The 20,257-nt window shown below is 40.2% G+C and overlaps 3 protein-coding genes across 3 annotated transcripts; all 3 read left to right on the top strand.

Annotated features, from left to right (window-relative positions):
• Positions 1-2,474: 2,474 nt before the first annotated feature.
• On the top strand, positions 2,475-4,600 carry LOC143860993 (adenylate-forming reductase 06235-like). Its single transcript, XM_077371872.1, has one exon. The coding sequence runs from the start codon at positions 2,788-2,790 to the stop codon at positions 4,438-4,440; it is 1,653 nt and encodes a 550-aa protein (XP_077227987.1). The 5' UTR covers positions 2,475-2,787; the 3' UTR covers positions 4,441-4,600.
• Positions 4,601-4,768: 168 nt separating this feature from the next.
• On the top strand, positions 4,769-12,485 carry LOC143860300 (GDSL esterase/lipase At1g28590-like). Its single transcript, XM_077370871.1, has 6 exons — positions 4,769-5,032; positions 8,002-8,230; positions 9,186-9,334; positions 9,443-9,710; positions 11,934-12,254; positions 12,333-12,485. The coding sequence occupies exons 1-5, from the start codon at positions 4,769-4,771 to the stop codon at positions 12,194-12,196; spliced, it is 1,173 nt and encodes a 390-aa protein (XP_077226986.1). The 3' UTR covers positions 12,197-12,254; positions 12,333-12,485.
• LOC143860301 (GDSL esterase/lipase At5g45910-like) lies at positions 12,229-20,254 on the top strand. Its single transcript, XM_077370872.1, has 6 exons — positions 12,229-12,254; positions 16,715-16,947; positions 17,695-17,919; positions 17,999-18,147; positions 18,688-18,964; positions 19,870-20,254. Exons 1-6 carry the CDS (start codon positions 12,229-12,231, stop codon positions 20,094-20,096), a joined length of 1,137 nt encoding a protein of 378 aa, XP_077226987.1. The 3' UTR covers positions 20,097-20,254.
• The last annotated feature ends 3 nt before the right edge of the window (positions 20,255-20,257 follow it).

Below are 20,257 nucleotides of genomic sequence, written 5' to 3' on the forward strand. Positions count from 1 at the left end.
TACCCGTTCCATCCGAAGCTCCTCTCAATGAGGGAAGACATGGCGATGGACTTAGCACTCATTATTCTAATTCACCATTGCCCATATTTGAAGTGGACTTGAATGAAGTTCCAAATGTTTTCCAAAGCATAATTGTGCCGTATTCCAGTCAACCTACACCGGCATTGCGCTCCAATAATCAATCACCTTCGAAACTAGGGGCCCTGAACTACCTTCATGACAAATTTGAGATCCAATGAAATACTATTAGAATGTATGAACCAATATTTATACCTTGGAATCACTATTTATGCCTTGGAACCACTACATAGTGGTAAATAGTGATTTCCAGTGGATAGTTAGTGGTTCTGAGTGTTTAAACCACTATTTATACACTCATTCTCACTTTTTGTAGTGGTTTTGACTGTATAACTTTTTATTCTTACTATTTATATTCTTGGAATCACTATATAGTGGTTCAGAGGTCTACATAGTGGTTCCGACTGTATAAATAGAATATCTAACTGTTTAAATAGTGGTTCTGATCTTTTAGATAGGGTCGTGACTGTATTTCCACAATCAGAACCACTATTCATACCATTGGAACCACTAGTTAGTGGTTGCAAGGACTAAATATTGGTTCTCACATATAAACAGTGGTTCTGAGGTCTAAATATTAGTTCTAAATGTTTAAATAATGGTTTTGATTGTATATAGATAGGAGTTTCATCTGGGTTTTACTCTAAACATAAACATAGAGGGCGAGAGAGTGATAGAGAAATAGAGATAGAGAAAGTGAGCACAAAAAACCATAACAAATAAAGATGACGTAAAGTAAGAGGATGACAATACACTATAGCATTGTAAAGAACATGTAAAACCTAAACAAATGGATGACAATGGACCGACCCGATCTTAGGTTTAATAGCCAAAGAAAATATAGAGAGCTAATAAAATCTACAAGTTCTCAAGGGCAATGGAATTTTAGCAGAGATAATGGAGTTTTACCAAAGGCAATGGAGTTTCAGCACTTGGCTTGGGGAAGAAGAAGGTAAAAAAGGTCAAAAGGGTTGGTGAAATGCATTGGGATCCGTTTCTCGAAAAGGTGGAGGGAAAACCAAGTAGATGGCATTCTTATCTTTAAAAATGCATTGGGATTAGGGTTGCAACTCGGGTCGGGCGAGTCGGGTTTTCTAGAACCCTACCCTACCCAAGAAACAACCTCGGGTTGGGTCGGGCCGGGTTTTTTTGGGAAAAACCCGTGATTCTTAAACCCGGCCCTACCCGAGATAATTTCTCGGGTCGGGTCTTGTTTTCCCGCATTGCCACCTCCAACTTCATGCAATGCCCTCCTTTTTATTCCAAATTGTCCTAATTTACTCTAAACCCACTTTAAACCTGATTTTAACATGTTGATTGAAACATGCTGATAAGTGATATGATTAGACAAAGTATGATTTAAACATTTTCTAATTCTCAATGAACTCGTTAGTGGCCAGACTGATCTGTAAGCTTTTAAACACTACTCACTAATTATTTATGCAAAACACAGGTTCTGAGGTTCGATAAAAAAAGAATGCAGTCATGGCCTCTGTTTTCCTATAGAGAATGACATAAAATTATTTTTGTGGTTGTGATATACTGATACATATCCTACAAACATGAATATGAATGGAAAGCATGAATAAAATGGACAATCAAATATGAGTAAAGATGCCACTGTAAACAAATTAAAGAACTACAAAGATTATTTTATGCAAGAAATAGACCTTCTTATGACTTCGATGGCCATCAGAGCAATAGGCAATTGAGACATAAATGCGAGAAATAGACCTTCTTTCATTCGTGTCTTACACTCTTACTATCTTGGTGAGATGAGAAATGAGAATTACTAAATTACCCATATCAATGTTATTATTTATAACTTATAATATTAAAAAAGGAATAAATGCGGGTTTCCGGGCGGGCCGGGTTTTCCACCTTTAAAACCGGCCCAACCTGAGAATCACTCGGGCTTTGGAAAAGTAAATCCGGCCCAACAACTTACGCGGCCACTTTGAACCCGACCCATGCTTTTTTCGGGCCGGGTAAAACCCGACCCAAGTTGCAACCCTAATTGGGATCCGTTTCACCCCTTTCTCATAATTTAGAAAAGAGACTCATTTTCTCATAATTTCAGTTAAAAGTCCCATTTGTTTTTCGTTTTTTTTATCATTTCCCCAAAAATGAAATACCGACGACTTTTTTTCATTCATTTTTCATGATATGAACTGAACAAAAAAAATAGGACGTTGGAAGACTAGATGCATTCAACGACAAAAACATGCCTCCAATGAAAGCCAGAAACGATCAATCAAGTACAATGCCGTGTACAGCTGTGTACCATAAAAATTCCCAGAAAGATTAAACGCGTTTATACAATTGGCTTGATGGATAATGGATTGTTTGAAATTTGATTTTGGAGTCTTTGTCATGTTTCCCAAGACTTCTTCCGTTTAGATTTGGCTAGCCAAAAGGAGAGACGGCTTTATCTTAAGAAATTGCCACTTGCCATGTGCCTTTGCCGAATTCTCTAGTTTGTGAGCTTTATATATTCTAATGGTGAAATAGGAGTTGATTAAGAGCTTAAAAGGGGAAAGAAACAAATGGCAAAAATCAGATTGTGGGTTTGTTGGATGACAGAAAAGCAGCTACTGAGTAAATTAATTCTTCTCATCGTTCTCCATCTATATACTGCTGCTATTCACTATAGTTCTTTTCTCATGTAGCAAGCTTGTTAGCTGAAGAAAAACAACCAGAAAGCCAGGCATGGAAAACCCAGAAAAAGTGATAAGGTTCTCGAGCTGCCGAGGAGTTACCTTCGAGATCAATGCTAATAAAACAAGCCCATTTGTGATCCAAGCTCCCCAAGAAGACGAACCCGATGGCAAATGGGTTCGGTTCCCTTGGAGCTCAAGAAGAAGCTCTTTTCGAGTGTTTCCCGCACCCGATGCCATTCAGAGGTCTGTAAGTCGACCAAGCAGCCATTTCTGCGACCTTGAGGACGAAGACAAGGAGGAGGAGGAGATAGTACTAGAAGAAGCTAAAGACAGAGAGAAACAAGAAGAGAAACATCAGGCCAACAACAAAGGAGATTTTAGTTCTGTTGCTAAACCAAAGCAACAGAGAGGGTCTAGGCTTTCTATAATACTCCTAGACCAAGGTCTGTTCACAGTCTACAAGCGACTATTCGCCCTCTGTTTAGCTTTGAACGTAGTCTTTCTAGTTCTCGCCACAACCGGACATTTCCCATACGCAAAGAAAAAAGCTGCCCTCTTCTCCATGGCAAACATACTCGCACTCACCCTCTGTCGAACCGAGTCCTTCCTTCGACTCGTCTTCTATCTAGCGGTCAAGGCTTTGGGTAGGACTTGGGTCCCACTCCATCTCAAGACTGCCACAACTTCTTTCCTCCAATCCCTGGGTGGGGTCCACAGCGGATGCGGAATCTCATCCGTTGCCTGGCTAATCTACGCCCTTATCCTCACACTCAAAGACAGAGAAAACACTTCAAATGAGATTATAGCAGTTGCCTCTACCATTCTCTCTCTCCTCTTCCTCTCTTCATTTGCTGCATTCCCTCTCGTTCGCCACCTCCACCACAATGTTTTCGAACGGACCCACCGGTTCGCGGGCTGGACTGCTCTCGCCCTCCTATGGGTTTTCGTCATCCTCACCATCTCTTACCAACCAGCTTCCAAATCCTACGTCAATTTAAGTATCTCTACTCTTATAAAAGAGCAAGAATTCTGGTTTACATTAGCCATCACAATTCTGATAATCCTTCCATGGGTTACGGTGAAACGAGTGCCCGTCACAGTCACTGCTCCATCCACACATGCTTCTTTGATAAAGTTTGAAGGAGGAGTGAAATCTGGGTTACTAGGGAGGATTAGCCGGTCTCCTTTATCCGAATGGCACGCATTTGGTATCATATCGGACGGAAAGAAAGAGCATATGATGCTCGCGGGTGCAGTAGGAGACTTCACAAATGCATTGGTTTCGGACCCACCTGACCATTTATGGGTCCGAACTGTGCACTTTGCGGGCCTCCCGTATCTTGTAAATATGTACGAAAGGGTGGTTTTGGTGGCGACAGGGTCTGGTATCTGTGTCTTTCTTTCTTTCCTCTTGCAACCTTGTGCTGCTGATGTTTGTTTGGTGTGGGTAGCTAAGGGGATTGAACAGAACTTTGGGAAGGAGATTAAGGATATGGTTAGTGGGTTTCCTATAGAGAAGGTGATTATTCATGACACTGCTTTGTTGGGTCGTCCCAATGTGGCGGAGATGAGCGTTGAAGCTGCGAAGAAATGGAGAGCAGAGGTAGTGATTGTGACGAGCAATCCGGAGGGAAGTAGAGACGTGGTTGATGCATGCAAAGCTTCTGGTCTTGCTGCATTCGGACCCATATGGGACTCTTAGATTCTATTAAGTTTGGAAATTAGGCTGTATGCAGGGACTCTTAGATTCTATTAACTTTGGAAATTAGGCTGCATGAATGCATACAGTCTTTGTTGTAATGAAGTTTTTTCTTTTATATTTTATGTTTGTGTGAATTACTTAAAGTAAAAGGAAATAATATCTGCAAAAATCTCTTCGGTTGTCGGTTTGGAGAGACATTCTAAAAATTTCTTCTCTTTTCAACTCAAAGGTTAGATTTAGAGTGTATAGGGGTGATAGAATATCTTTCTGGCAGGATGTGTGGTGTGGGGATGTGTCCTTTAAGTGTCGTTTTCCGAGATTATTCAATATGGCTTCAAATAGGGAGGCGTTTGTTAGCGATTGCTTTGAGTGGAATGATGGTGTTCTTGTGTGGAACCCTGGGTTTAGAATATCATTTTTTGAGTGGGAGGTGGAATTGATCTCTAGCCTGCGGGCCCTTCTTGAGGGTTGTTACATTAAAAGGAATGGGGAGGATAAAAGGCTTTGGATTGAGGAACCTTCTGGGACTTTCTCGGTTAAATCTTTCTATAAAAGTATTATGCCCATTTCTAACCCTTCATGTTCGGCAAAGGTATGGAAATTTCATTGCCCACCTAGAGTTTGTATCTTTGGTTGGGCGGTTTGTCGTGATAGAATACAAACTATTAATTTTCTGAGAAACCGTGGTATGTGGCTTATTGATCATTGCCCACTATGTCTGCATGATGGGGAATCTGTGGATCACTTGTTTATGCATTGTTCGTTCACTAGGCTCATATGGCAATTCATCTTCATGAGATTTGGGATTTGTTGGGTTTTTCCAAAATCTATTCCGTCACTTTTGCACCAATGGGGAGGGGTTCCTTGGATGGAAAAAGGAAAAACCTTGTGGAATTTGTGTTTACTTGCTACGTGGTGGTCTATATGGAAGGAGAGGAACTCTAGAGTCTTTGAGGGGAAAGCCATGAATCCTCATTGGATTTACTTGAAGATCATCACCTTGGTTATATCTTGGGTGAGATGCCTCCCATCCTTTCGGTTTGTATCGGCTTTTGATCTTTGGGAAGGTTGGCGGGAGGTGTGCTTTAGTGTTGAGCGCAGAGATCTTATTTTGCATAGGTGGAAGCCCCCTGCTCAAAACATGTATAAGGTTAATTTCGATGGTGCGAGTTCCGGCAATCCGGGTCCGGCAAGAGTGGGAGGGGTTTGTCACAATGATAAGGGGGATGTTATGTGGGCATACTACGGTTCTATTGGTGTGTCTGATTCCTCGGATGCGGAAGTAAGGGCGGCACATTTTGGCATTTTGAATATTGATAGAAGGTTGATGGATCAAACCATTGTTGAGGGAGATTCGTTAAATGTGATTCGTTGGTTGAAAGGTGGGGTGGCTCCTCCGTGGAGATTTCTTTCCATTTTTGATGAGATTGAGGACTTAACTGCGGGGTCCGCTATCGGCTTTCAACATGTTAGAAGATTGGCAAATGATAAGGCGGATGCGCTAGCTAAGCGTGGTGTCTCCGGTGGTTCTATTCTGTGGTTCGACCACCTTCCTCCCTGAAAGGGGTTTTCTCTGTATTTTGTTTTTTCTTTGTTCCTGTTTCTTTCTTGCTTCCTATTGTAGATATGAGTGGTCCATCTCGGCCTCCTAAATTTGCTATATATTATTATTGCCATTTCAAAAAAAAAGGAAATAATATCTGCAATCTTTGTTGTGATCAAAGGCGGCACTGTATAAGAACTCTGTTCTTTAATAAACTATGGATTGATCAATAAATTCTTTAAAATGAAGTAGTGCAGAAACTGGCACTTTAGCTAATCTTTTTTCCTCTTGGTTAGAAACTTTATACACTGTGTGTTTCATCCTGCATCACCCTGATAAGTGAAACTGAAAATTTCTAAAATTCACATAAAATCCTTCTGAAAACCACCCTCATGTTTTGATGGGGTGGGCCCATATTCTGACACCCATGATGCTAGCATAATTCATCAATGATATTACCATGAAATAGAAGACTTCTTTTGAAAATAATAGCTCATGTAAAAATATATGGCCCACCCCATCAAAACATGCGTGTAAAATTGTGGGCCCTACCCACATGGGATTGGGTGCAAACCGTAGGATCTACCCCTTCAAGATATGAGGCAAAATGGTAGGCCCCACCCGATGAATGGGTTTGGGTTGAGTTGGTGGGACCCAACATAGCAAAATTTATCACTGAGCATAGCGGGTAGTTCGGTATCGTTACAAGGTAATAATTGGTCTTCTACCAGTCAAAAAAAAAAAATCTGACATGCTTGGTTTGGTCAAAAATTGATGTCATGACCTGATTTGCAAAATTCACTCAAACATGACTCCATTTGCAAATTGTTAAACTAGAAGACTGTTTTTTGCAAATAAAGCAGAGGACTTCAGCAAAAATTACCGCCCCCGCGCCCCACCAAAAAAACAAAAAAAAAAAAAAAAAAAAAAACCCGAACACACTCACATAAAATAAATAAAATAATAATAATAATAATAAACGTCAATCCATTTGAAAGAAGCCTTGGAAATAGGGGCTCCCCTTAATAATAACAACAAACAGCTAATAAGCAAAACTTGATAAATTGCAAATAACAAATACTAACACAAAATTAACAATAATTTAGAGCCGGGATGTATTATTCTAAGGGGAAAAAAAAGAATATACCGGCAGCAAAATTAAATGTTGAGAACATCCTTTCAGCAACCCCAATCCGTTCAACTAGTGGGACCCTCTTGAACATATATTGGTCCTGTAATGCACAAGTACAACAAGGGCTAAGTAACCTCCAGATGGAGTGATGGACAACTATTAATGTCCAATGAAGGGAGCACAATGTTCAAAATAGTGGGAAAACAGAGCGGGATAAGAGAGCTCCAATGGATGGAATTCACTTCAAATTTATAATGAAATCAAGTGGTGCATAAGGACAGAACAGAACTCAATTGCACGAAAATGGTCGTACTTTGTTTCTCGAGGCATCATGGGATCTCTAGTTTTCTACAGCCTCAACTCCTGACAGGCCAAAATCTGTAGATTAAGGTGGGTTCTTAAGAATGAACATGAAAGATCTGGATATCAATTCTAATCAATATCGCATCAGCACATGACTCAAAGCCCATATCAGTGGGAAGCGATAACACAAAATAAGGAATGACAACACAAAATGAGGAATGACAAGTAGCAAAAATAATAATAATAATAAAAAAGAAACTATATAAACCGATGCATACATTGCATATGCAAGGAAGATGCACAATCAAGTGGCAACCCATGCAAATGAAGAAAGATTATAAAAAGAATGGCTGAAAAGACGGCAAACAATAGGAAAACGTGTAAACTAAAAAAATGACTCAAATTGCCCAATCTATGCCGTTGATGCATTGAGAAAAATTTAAAAATAAAATGCTCACTTTCTATTTTTTATAAAATACCCAAGGTGCATCTGAACTTGCTCGGTAATTTTATTTTTACCTACACATGAATTTCTCATTCTTTCTTATTCTTGTGGACTAATTGAAACTGTTTCTTTTATGAGAGAATAGCTGAAGAATTTGGAATTCCACTCCTGCCTGCATATCTCGTGAGTCGTTCGAAAGAGCAAGATTTTAGGGGCGGAGCCAATTTTGCAGTGGCAGGAGGTACGGCTCTCGATGCTGCCTTTTTTGCAGAGAGAGGGATTGAGGATTTGTCGACTAACTACTCAATGGGAGTTCAGCTCAACTGGTTCATGGAGCTCTTGCCTACTCTTTGCCCAGATTCATCAAGTAAAACTCCTCCATTTCTCTCCTGGTTCTCTTCTGACTTTTCTATTTAGCACCTTAGCTTAAGTAGGGAAACAAAATTGGGAATAAAATCTCGGGACTCACTCTAACTCTGTCCTGATTTAATGAGTCGACACACCTCCTACCGAGTCGGCGACTGAGTAGTACTCACAGTAGTGGGATACTGGGATGTGGGTCTGTCATCATTCATATATGAAAGCAATTTAGTATGTTTGATGGGTGCATCTTAATAGTACAATGTGGCCTATTGGGTCCCACCTTTGACCAATCAGAATCGTCCGTTTAATAGGCCTTGCTTTGGATCTTCTGTTGCCCACACCAAAGAATGTGATATCAAATCAAAGGTAGGACCCACTATATTGTAGTGAGACCACCACATTGTATTCCGATGAGGTAGGAGAGAATAGCTTTGGGTGTTTCTTGATTTTGATAATAAATGAGTCTTCATTGTTCCCCAATATATAGGAAGTGGCTATATCAGGCATGCCCAAGGCCCAAAAGCCTAGTACATATTTCTCTCTCTTTTTTTTTTTAATCTAGATGTAAATATCTTTATAGAAATTAATTACCTTATTTTTTAAGCTCCATTATGGATGGACTCAGGGGCGGAGCCAGGAATTTACACTTAGGGACCGGACTAATTTACACTTTACCTGCATTGGTCATTGGGGGGCCCGCTTACTAACTTTCTGTAATAATTTCTGCACATATCAGTACTATAAAAGGGATTTTGCAAGTCATTGGGGTGGCCGTGGCCAACCCCACGCTATATGTCCCTCCGACCCTGGATGGACCATGGCCCCAAAAGCACATTGGTTGGACAGTCCTAAGAGGACCATGCATGGATGATTACATAGAGATATTAGACTTTGGTTTTTTCCCTTTATCTCATTTTATTTATTTTATTGTTTTTTGTGTAATAATTGAAAATTGAAAGATTGCCGGGACATGCTTAGAAGGTCTCTTTTCCTCATGGGAGAGTTCGGAGGTAACGATTACAGCCTTGTGTACCAAAAAGGATGGAGCACACCAGAGCTTCATACTGTTGTATCTCAAATTACCACCGCCATTTCATCAGCAGTCGACGTAAGAAATGAAACTAAAACATACTTCTTGTGACAAATTAGCTCTCTCTTCCCAGGATTTGATTTTAGAAAAGATTGATGCTATTCTGATTTGTTCGATGCACCGCAGATGCTGATCGAGCATGGGGCCACCACAGTCATGGTCCCTGGGACGCTACCCATTGGCTGCTTTCTCACCATTTTTGGTAGGCCAAGTAAGGACAATTATGAACCTCTAACTGGTTGTCGGAAGGACTTAAACGAGTTGGTCTCGTACCACAATCAGCAACTACAGAAAGAGCTAGACTGGATGCGAGACAAGCACCCTAATGCAATCATCATCTATGTCGATTACTACAATGCTGCCCTTCCTGTTTTTGGATCTCCATACCAATTCGGTGCGCTCTACACCTCCTTTTAGAGCATATATCTGGCATAATCTATGTCTGCATTACAATAAAAAAATTGTAAGTATTACACTGTATGGCTTATAGATGAAATGTATCTTAAATTCTTATTACCTGGCTCTTCCAATTCTAGTATAATATATTGAACTGCTTTAGTAGGCACTTCTTTGCAGAGTAACCAATATGATCTTATATCCTGATATTGCTAGTCACACTGATTAGCTGGGAATGGTTAGAAATGCCTTAAGCAAGGGAAAATCTCCTTTTTTGGTAGGCAAGCTGGAGTTTAGGCAGACCCCCACCATATTTCCTGGTGAAAAGAAGTCAGATTACAAGGGGCAATACAGTCCCCCATTACAGTTATCCAACATAAGAGAGGAGAGGAATGGGGGGATGATGGAGATGGCAATATCAGCCTCTTTGCATGCCCACAATCACGCAGTCACTTTTACGACTCTCTAAACCAAGAAACACTTGTTCTATCATCTTGAATCAACTGAACAGTTGATGGGGGTGGGTTTGCGTGACCAAGTAAAAGTGAATTGGGATTTGCATTGTTGCTAGTGAAATGATCTGCTGGGTCTGAAGATTTGATCAGTATTCCAGGCCACTACTCTACCAATCTGTTTGTATTAGAGAAGAAATAGGTAACATTTCAGACCTTGTTCAAGTGACCTTGTTCAAGTGAATCACTATCGATGTTTAAATTTGAGTTAGGAACCCTTCGAAGATTGCAGCAATAATTATACCAAGGCCATTGGCAAAGCATGGTATTGACATTGCGTCTCTGGGTTACCTTTGTCTGCCTTATCTAATTGAGCTTGAACCATAATAGAATAGTGGTTTGAAAATGCTAGGGTTCAATGCATTACGCATAATAACAGGAGAAATCAAACAAGCACAGACTCAAATAGTGCCTATGTCCATGGGTGAAATAAACAATGTGAGTGGCTCCACTATGTGAAGATTATAAGTTACGTCATAGGTCTACAACCAATTTCATAATGCATGCAAAAACCTCATCAAGACAGCTACAAATGAAGGTTACTTGACCTTCAATTGCTGTCTACATGAAAGTGTTAGCATTAAGGCAAACAATAAGCCTCTGAATGCACCTTCGTTTCCAAAGATTGCCATTAGAGAGGTCCAGGAGATCAGTTCATCTCCTGCCAATTGCCTTTTGGGATTACAAAGGCCAAGAAATCTTCAATAGGAATGCCAGGTAAAAAACCGCTTGAAAGTTAGGACTTGTTTCACTAATCTTAGAATTGTGCTTTTCGGCCTTCTCAACAAATTCTGGCTCAGGTATAGATCTGACTCCTGCACATTATATCTGGTTCAACATGTTGTGGGGGAGTCGACCATTATTAATCCTGGTCTTAATCAACCGCATGTTCAAGGAGGCAGCAAAAGTTGAAACAAAGTTGGTCCTGCTCATACCGGGTTTACTTTCTTGTTCTTAAGCCTTGGCACAGTCTTGAAGTTGTTTATTCATATGGTGGATAGAGCATTTGTCTTCTCTCTGTCTTTTGGTATCTTATCCTGTCGTAGGGTTTTATGTTCCCTCTTTTCCTCCTCTTGGGTGACCTAATTGTCTGATATTTGTAGCTTTTGTTTCTAATAATACTAATCTCTCAAAAAAGTGAAGGGAAAAAATAATGTATTTCCAAAGAGTATGTGACTTAAAAGCAAAATTAGTACAAGGAGGACAGATTATTCTGTTTTATTCTCAGTTGTATTTCTTAACACCAGTCAAGGAGATTCATATGAACTTAGAAAGAAATTTGAAAGTGAAAAAGTTACCCCTCTTTATTTTTAATGACCTGAGAACTTTCCACTTTGGCCTGGTTAAACCACACTACATCAGGTCAGAGAGCTTGATAAAAGAACACTTGGAGCTTCTTTGACCTCTTAGATGGCCCTTTTAAGCTGGAAACAGAGATGTCATGTTGGCATTTTAAAAATATTTATAGGAAAATGAAGTCTAAAACTAGAGAAGTCTAAAACAAAGAGAGATGCATGAATATCAAAACAAAGGGCTGTGAATTTCAAGTACCTTTTTATCTTATTTTTGTGATTTTTCTTATCCATTTTCTTTAAGTTTCTTGATAGCCACTCTACACAAACATTTTTTCATGTGCCAATATCTTCTAATGTTCTTCAATTCCAATTAACTTCTGAAAATTATCATATCCATGATAAACAACAATGCAGGATTTAGCAAGGGAGCCTTCGTAGCATGCTGTGGAGGGGGAGGTCCTTATAATTTCAACTCGTCGGCCCCTTGCGGTTCTCCCTGGGCTAAGGCATTCAACAACACGTCGTTGTATTGGAACTGGGATGGTCGTCACCCGACAGAAGCAGGAAATAGAATGATCACAACTGGTTTAATAGAAGGACCATACACCATTCCTCCTATCACTAGCTCATGCCCGTCACTAGCATCCGAGAATGTTAACCATCCCCATTATGAATAGCTTCAGTTCTGAACATTGATTTATCAAACGATATGTTTGACGGCGCATCAGACAAAAGGTATATTTGATGAACACCATGTTACATAAAAGTCATATGGAAACAAACTTGATTCTTATTTTAGGGAATGTGGTGCAGGTATTGCAGCATTGCTTGTGATTAGAAGACATGCTTTGTAACTTTGTGACATGCCAGTAGAGTTTCCTTCCTTTGCTATGAACTCCATTTAGAGGCACCAACAGCTACAGCATTATATGGACGATTGGCTATCTTGCTTAGATAAGTTTATCATGAAATTATCTTGTCCACTGTTCACCAGTTTTGTTCGGATAATATTTTATCCAAGAACAAAGGTCGATGTGAACAAAGGATAGCAAGCTTGTCTAAGGACACCTCATGATTGTGTCTGGTTTCTGGAAAGATAAATATCAGTTGAGACTAAAGCACATTCAATGGAAGTTGTCCATGTGAAACAACCAATTACTCCAAAAGTTTAAGCTCTTGGAGAAGGCGTTAGAGAGCATTGGCTCCTTCACGTGGTTAAAGGAGCTTGCCTCCTTCCCGTTTTATATTGGAGTTTTTTTTCCCAAAACTGTGGCATTTTAGTCACTGCTTGTGTGATCTCCATCTTGTGTTGTTGCGGCTATGCCTCCCTGCATTACTGTCCCAAGTAAGAAGAAGGGGCGAATATATTCATTCGCTTTGAGAAATTGCCTAGGCACAGGCGTGCACCATATAATTTCTCTAGTTTTCAAAATTATTTCCTTTCCCTTGAGAAACCAAACCCTTTCTCCCCATACAATCTTTCATGAACTCTCGGATGCCTCTCTTCCTTCCTTCTCTATGTCTTAATAAAAATATAAAAAAATCCTAACCACTATAATTCTATAAATTTACTCAAGGGAGATTTCATACACAAGGTTCCAACCATTTTATTTCCACTACATACAAAAGCAAAAAACTTTATTATTTTCATCAATTTTCATTATTATTATTTTTTACAAGCTTAAGCTCTTCATCTATTTTTTTTCTCTTATCTCTTTGTTTGCATATAATTTTTAAGTCACATTTATTTGATTTACACTATAACCATGCTAGACATATTCAGTCACTCTTAATCTCATTCAATGAGGGTTTTCTTGGCTCCGAGAGCCACCCTAGGAAAATGCTTACTCTGCTCAGTTGGTTAAGGGCTTTGTTCCCCAACCAGATTGAGAGCCCCAAACTGGTTATCGGACTCAGAATTATGTTTGGGGCTCTCAATCGGTTGGGACTATCTCAAACGAACAGGGGAAAATGATTTAAGATTCTCCAATATATCAGCCAATATTGGTAAAATGCTAATTTCCACCCCTTTTTCCGGCAACTGCCAGCCCTTCTGTTTATCTTAGCCAGAATGTGGCTTCGTTTTAGGGGTGCAACTCGCGTTGGGTTGGGCCTGAGGAACCCTCTTTTTAGTAAGGGTGCAACTTGGGTCGGGTTTTACGCAACGTGCATCGACCCAACCCGAAAATAGCATGGGTCCGGTTTAGAAATCATGGGTCTTGGGTAGGGTCAGGTTTTACTTTAAAAACCCGGCTCAATCTTGGGTAGGGTAGGGTCGGGTTTAAAGAAAAAAACCAGAAACCCGACCCGGCTTATGTAGGTGTACCATGACATTTTTAATTATATCTTAAATAACATAGCAAATTATTTTTCAATATATTGATATAATTGTTTTCATTGAGGTGATCATGTTTGTGATATGGAAATATAGTTTCCTTCTTAAGTTTATACACTTGATTACATAAATTTAGAGATTTTTTGTGTGAAGATTTGTTTTTTTGTATACAACGAGTCAACGTGAAAAAACCCGACCCAACCCGTGAACTATCATGGGTAGGGCCGGGTTTGGGAATTGTGGGTTTTCCGGAAAAAAACCCGACCCCACCTGACCCGAGATATTTCTCGGGTAGCGTAGGGTTCTTCAAAACCTGACCCACCCGACCCGAGTTGCACCCCTACTTCGTTCCCAGGAAATGACAAACAAAAGGGGTGGCCAGGTGGGATCGCTGTTACTTTTCCTATTACAATAAGACAAACATATATGGGTGGAATTGGTGGTAAAGTAGGTGAAAATATCAATTCCTATACAAATATATTGTATTTATTTTCAACGTTACAGTTCAATGCGCCGCGAAAGATGGTTTCATTGAGCTGCATCTTTTAACCACCTATCAAAAGCTATTATAATTCCCGAAAAGCACTCAGTAGACAATTAGAAAAGTGTAAAACAAGTGGTCTTGCCCACTTAATTAGTGCTTATATATTGGGGTGTCAATGGATCCAGACGGTCTGATGGACCATCCGAATCCGAACTTTAATAAACGGGATATAAGCTTACCAAGAGGGTCCATGGCATATTTCGGATTCCCAATCATATGATCCGAAATTTTTTGGATCGGGTCCAGACATGCAGCGAAAGTCCTTAGGGACAGTCACGATCCGAAATCATCTTACAGTAATACCCTCAAAATCATTACAACATCAATGTTAAGTGGGGGTATTCTCGTCAAAATAGTTATATTCTTTTAGTAGTTACCGGTTTCCATCTTTATTGAATGAAATCTCATTTTCGAAATAAATTTCCTATTCCTTCCCGTGTAAGTACCCTCTCGCCATTTGTGGAACGAACATCTCATCTTCCTATCTGTAACCATAACCCATCTACTCCATGTTCTGTCCCTAGTCATTGCTCTCACCCTCATCATCGCAGCAACCTTGCCTTCCATGCATCCGAGCAGTAAGCACGGAAAACTCCTGCTAAGTTTTTGGTTTCTATTATCTTCTTAGAATACTGGATAGTGGATACATATTTTTCCCTGTTTTTAGTCACTTCTTTGAAGTCGATCACTGCTTTTCATTATGGTGGAGTGACATTCTAACTCTTTTTTAAAAAAAATTAATTGTGTACTAAGCTTAGTAAGACATAATAGGACACTCCAATGGAATGTCCGATTTAAAATGGATCGTGATCGTGACGTGGAAAGTAGGATCCGAAGAACAATCCGAATCCGATCCGGCCGATAAGGAATTTGAATGGATAATGACCGTGACATAGGCGGATCCGGTCCGAAGTGGATCCGTTGACACCCCTAGTTATATATTTGCTGGGCAAAAGCCATTTGGCGGCTGAATTTTACACGAGAGAACAGGCAAAGAGGTTCACTTTTCAGCATGTTTTGTCTTATTCATTTAATTCATTTGAGGTGTCTAGTATCTCGTGAAAAAGTCAATGGGCTTTCCACGAAATTGCCTAGCAAATCCCAATATGTAAATAGGATTTGCTAGGCAATTTCGCTCGGCTCACTTTTGCACGATAGAACAGTCACCAAACTCACGTTTTAGCAGATTTTGTCAAATTAATTTAATTGATCTCGGTGACTATTCTCTCTTCCGAAGTAAACTGCGAAATCGGTTTAGGAGAAATTGCCTACCAAATCCCTCTGCAAATTTAATTATGCATCTGTCACAAACATCCAATGGTAACATTTTCTAGAGATCTTTTTGATCCATATCGTCCTTGCATTATTCTACTCCCAATTGTATTTTGGCAATCGCATTTGACAAGAATGGACTCACGATTCATTAATGCCACCGCAAAATCTGGTTGGTCACTCTTAAATTGGGAAATTGATATTCGCAACATTTCCATGTTAGCCTAATAAAAGTGCACATTTGTTTAAGGGGAGTGATAAATCGACTCCCCATGTGTCTTTCTCTCTCCTCTAGGTTAGAGAGAGAAAGAGGAGAGATAGACACATGGAGAGTCGATTTAACTATTTGGGGAGTCGACATATCACTGCCCTTGTTTAAATGTTGAGGCTTTTAGAATCGAATGTAACGTGTTCGTCCACGTAGTATACAACCTTTCTTTTTAAAGTTCGAACTAATAAATGCTAATAAATTTCTAATGAAAATCTGCTCATTTCCCAAAGATGGGTCCTTTATAGCTGCAACTGTAACTACACTAACTCACCTCCTTGAATGGCTTCCTCTCCATCTACTCTCTTTGTGAGGTTCTGATGGGGTCCAAAATCTGCAACCAATCGGCTGTTGACACGTGGCCCTCACAGGGACCACTGCAAAGCCAACACCAGTCCCTGCTAGATATGACACCTGGACCAATCGGGGACTTCCACCTGTCCCTCTTAGGGATGACACCTGGTCCACACAGGGGCTACCACCTGTCCTGGTAGGTGGCTCAGGATCACTATAAATAGCCTTCACTTGCTCAAAGGTGGGGGTGAACAAAAATCACCACTCAAGGCACTTAACTAGTCCTCTGCTGTTCGGACTTATGACCCCTGCTCATACTGACTTGAGTGTCGAAGGGTCCGTCCGGAGCAACCGCCCCGGTTCAGCCTTCTGACCTTATGTGTCTTGTGCAGGACAGGAAAGCGCCTTGCTCGCCAGCTGTGGCGTGCCAGATCAGCCCTTCCGGCCCTACCATAACCTGTTACCAATTTTAGACCTAACAGGTTGCATCTCCTCATCCTCTTACTCTGCAACTTGTTCTTCCTTGAGACAGGTTCTACGTCCCTTCCATATGAGTCCATTTTCAGCTTTGGAGACTCCCTCGCAGACACTGGAAACTTTCTCTTGTCTGGAGCCCTCGCATTCCCCGCCATTGGTAGGTTCCCATATGGTGAGACTTACTTCCACCACCCTACAGGCCGCTGCTCCAATGGTCGATTGATCATTGACTTCATCGGTACCTTCCTCATTCCTTCATGCTTCACCTCTTTTTGTTTTTAAGTAAAACTGATTAAATAACACCAACTCTAAAGGTAAAGCTTTTACAGTTTTTAGTTATTTCACATGGTATGGAGCTATTGCTAAACCCAACAATTCCTTGATATTAAAAATTCACATGTATGGCCAACCCAAAAAAGAGAGGAGTGACACCCGAGGAGAGGGTTGAAGTATAAATGGTTAGATAACACCAACAAAGCTTAAGCTTTTGGAGTAATTGGTTGTTTGATTCTTAGTTGACCCGGTCAAGTCACCGAAACTTGATTTATAAACCAAGTTTCTCTGTATATTTTGTAGATGGGATCGATACTGTTCATTTATTAGAACTTCTTGTACATCATGATTCTACTCAACTCAGCTAAGCTTTTGTCCCAGACTAGTTGGGTCGGCTAATGAAACCTTTAGAAAATTTTCATGAAGAAGGTGAGAGGACCTATCCGGCTCAAATTGACCAAATCTAATCCTGACACTAGTTGGGTTCTTCTACATGAATCATTTTTTTATTTTCTCTCCAATTGTTTTCAGTCTGCCACTACCTCTTGTTACTCCATCAACTTGGCACGAATTTCTTGTATATCATGATTGAACAAAAAAAAAAGATGCAATTCTTTTTTTTTTTGATAGGCAAGATGGGTTTAGGCAGGACCTAACCAGATCAAAAGATGCTATGTTAATCGTGAAATTTGTGTGAATTCTATGAATTCAGTGGAGGCATATGGGCTACCAGAGGTGCAACCCTATCTAGCTCTTTCTCGTGGCAAAGTTTTTCAGCGCGGAGTGAATTTTGCGGTTGCAGGAGCTACGGCTCTCGATCCCGCCTTCTTCCAAGGGAGGAATCTTTCTCGTGCAATAATGTGGACCAACATTTCATTGAGTTCTCAGTTAGATTGGTTCAAGGAGTTCAAGTCTACTTTTTGCAACTCTCAAAAAGGTTAGGTAGACAACTTTTCCTTGTTTCTACTCTCATATTTCTCCTCAATCTTTCTATTTACATTCTCATGTTTATGTAGACTGCGCCACTTATTTCAGCAAATCTCTATTTTTGGTGGGAGAAATCGGTGGAAACGATTACAACTACGCCTTCTTTCAGGGTGCAACGATGGAACAAGTCCGAGCTTTTGTGCCCATCGTGGTCCAAGCCATCACAACAGCTGCCACTGTATGAACATAGGAATGATAACGTTATGGTTTGGGAAATGATCTTATGATGAAGTGGCCAAAAAGAAATTTTTAATATGACTAAGGCCCTGTTTTTTTTTGGGGTTTGATTCTAAAACTGATTATTGGACTCGAAATTAAAATTAAACGCAATTTTGAGTCAAATATTCAGTTTGGGACCCAAAATCAAGGTCTGTGATCTTTCTCTGGAGTCGATTTTCACTCTCCAAAATCAATTCTCAAACCTAAATCTTTCACAATCCTATAATGAGATGTCTATCCCACCGTTTCATAGCAGTGAAGCACAGTGGAGCCCACTTACCATTACTGTCACATTTCCATCATCATCCAATTAAACTTGGTCCCTACTTTCCATGAAGGCAAAAAAGTACTGAGGCCCACTTATTTATCATCTTCCAATCTAAAAAAATTATCACCCATAATGAATTTTCAGATGTGGGTGTTTCACGCTAGATCATTCTCTGTAATTTTTTATCCACTTGCGTTTGACATTACTGAAATTGTGGTTGACCCATTTCAGACATTGATAGAGGAAGGGGCAGTGGAGCTTGTAGTGCCTGGAAATCTACCCATAGGCTGTTCTGCCATTTATCTGACGTTCTTTTATAGCCCCAACAAAGGAAACTACGACCCAGAAAACGGGTGCTTGAAGGCATTGAACCGTTTCTCAAAGTACCATAACAGTCAACTCCAACGAGCTTTGGAGAGTCTGAGGCAAAAATACCCACAAGCCAAAATAATGTACGCTGATTACTACAGTGCAGCCATGCGCTTTTTCCACTCCCCAAAGCATTTCGGTGAGAACCCTTTCTTCTTGTGTTTTTTTTATATTTTAAACTTTACAAAGAGAGATTATTAGCCTTGTGTAGTGGGCCCGCTGTTTTGGTAAGTTGTCTCCTTGAAAAGCAGTTGATTTTCATTATAGACAACGGCAAGGTGGGTCCCATCTTGACATCTCCATTAACGCAAAAAATCGAGTTACTAGAGGCTCCATCCTGCCAAACGTATTTAATGTAGACCGCTACCAATATCTTTCGTGTCTACAATTTATTTTGAGGCCCCTAATGAGATGGTTAAGATTCATCTGATCAGTTTGAGTTTGGAGTAATTGGATAGATGGCTTATAGGTGGGGCTTAGGTTATCCCGGTAAAATAAAAATTTCATGTTTGGTTGACCGGACTATGGTGGGTTATTTTGAATCCGACCATCTGTTAGAGTGCCCCTAGGTTCTACTTTGTATACCTGGGTAGAGAGAGAGAGAGAGAGAGAGAGAGAGAGAGAGAACAAATGCAATGTAGTTTGTCATTTTTATGTAGGGTTCTAAAATGTTACAAAAATGCACTAATATTGCCATGGTTGTCTTCTCAAGCAAGAAAAATCACGGGTTTAGGCGAGAAGGTACTATCTCCGCCAGATTTTATCAGCCGATATCAGACTCAATAAATCTGATAGTAAATATCAGTTTTCATCTGTTTATACTCCATTAATCTGTGACGTCAATTTGATGAAGTGTCTCACCTTATAGATATTTGTGTAGTAAGTCTCATCACACTCCACTCTATAACTTCTTGGAAGCAGAAATTTAACTAATTGCCAGGATCTTATATCAGATTTCAGAGGCCCATACGATAATCTGGGAGTTTTAACATATTGGAAGGACTTTGCTTTGATGTCCTCTGACTCTCACTAAAATTGTTGCAGGATTTAGCAGTGGGACACTATCAGCTTGTTGCGGAGGGGGCGGCCCATACAATTTCAACATTACAGCCCGGTGCGGTCACCATGGATCTAGAGCATGTACCATACCGTCAACATATACGAATTGGGATGGCATCCATTTAACCGAAGCCGCTTATCGCTACATTGCCTCTGGTTTGATTGAAGGGCCCTACTCTATGCCACCCATGAGATCTCCTCTCAAAAACTAGATGGGGGGGAAGGGAATTGGATGACATCCTTATTTATTGGTTTTGTTTCATGGATTTTTCTTCTGTAATAATGTATCCTAGTATCTATGATTCAATCAAATAAATGAGGTTTGCCAAAAAAGCAAGACCAAATTGAGTTGTTCTCGGTTCTTTCTAAACTT

The sequence above is a fragment of the Tasmannia lanceolata genome, unplaced genomic scaffold (genome assembly GCF_043159265.1).
Source record: "Tasmannia lanceolata isolate RefF3 unplaced genomic scaffold, GAP_Taslan_0.1 ptg000037l, whole genome shotgun sequence".
Classification (NCBI taxonomy): domain Eukaryota; kingdom Viridiplantae; phylum Streptophyta; class Magnoliopsida; order Canellales; family Winteraceae; genus Tasmannia; species Tasmannia lanceolata.

Excerpts from the sequence above, each read along its gene's own strand:
- LOC143860993 (XM_077371872.1), top strand. The coding sequence starts at position 2,788 with ATGGAAAACCCAGAAAAAGTGATAAGGTTCTCGAGCTGCCGAGGAGTT.
- LOC143860301 (XM_077370872.1), top strand. The coding sequence starts at position 12,229 with ATGTTTGACGGCGCATCAGACAAAAG. Across the intron at positions 12,255-16,714 it reads GACGGCGCATCAGACAAAAG|GTTGCATCTCCTCATCCTCT; the intron begins GTATATTTGATG and ends TAGACCTAACAG. Across the intron at positions 16,948-17,694 it reads ATTGATCATTGACTTCATCG|TGGAGGCATATGGGCTACCA; the intron begins GTACCTTCCTCA and ends CTATGAATTCAG.
- LOC143860300 (XM_077370871.1), top strand. The coding sequence starts at position 4,769 with ATGGCTTCAAATAGGGAGGCGTTTGTTAGCGATTGCTTTGAGTGGAAT. Across the intron at positions 8,231-9,185 it reads TCTTTGCCCAGATTCATCAA|ATTGCCGGGACATGCTTAGA; the intron begins GTAAAACTCCTC and ends GAAAATTGAAAG. Across the intron at positions 9,711-11,933 it reads TGGATCTCCATACCAATTCG|GATTTAGCAAGGGAGCCTTC; the intron begins GTGCGCTCTACA and ends ACAACAATGCAG.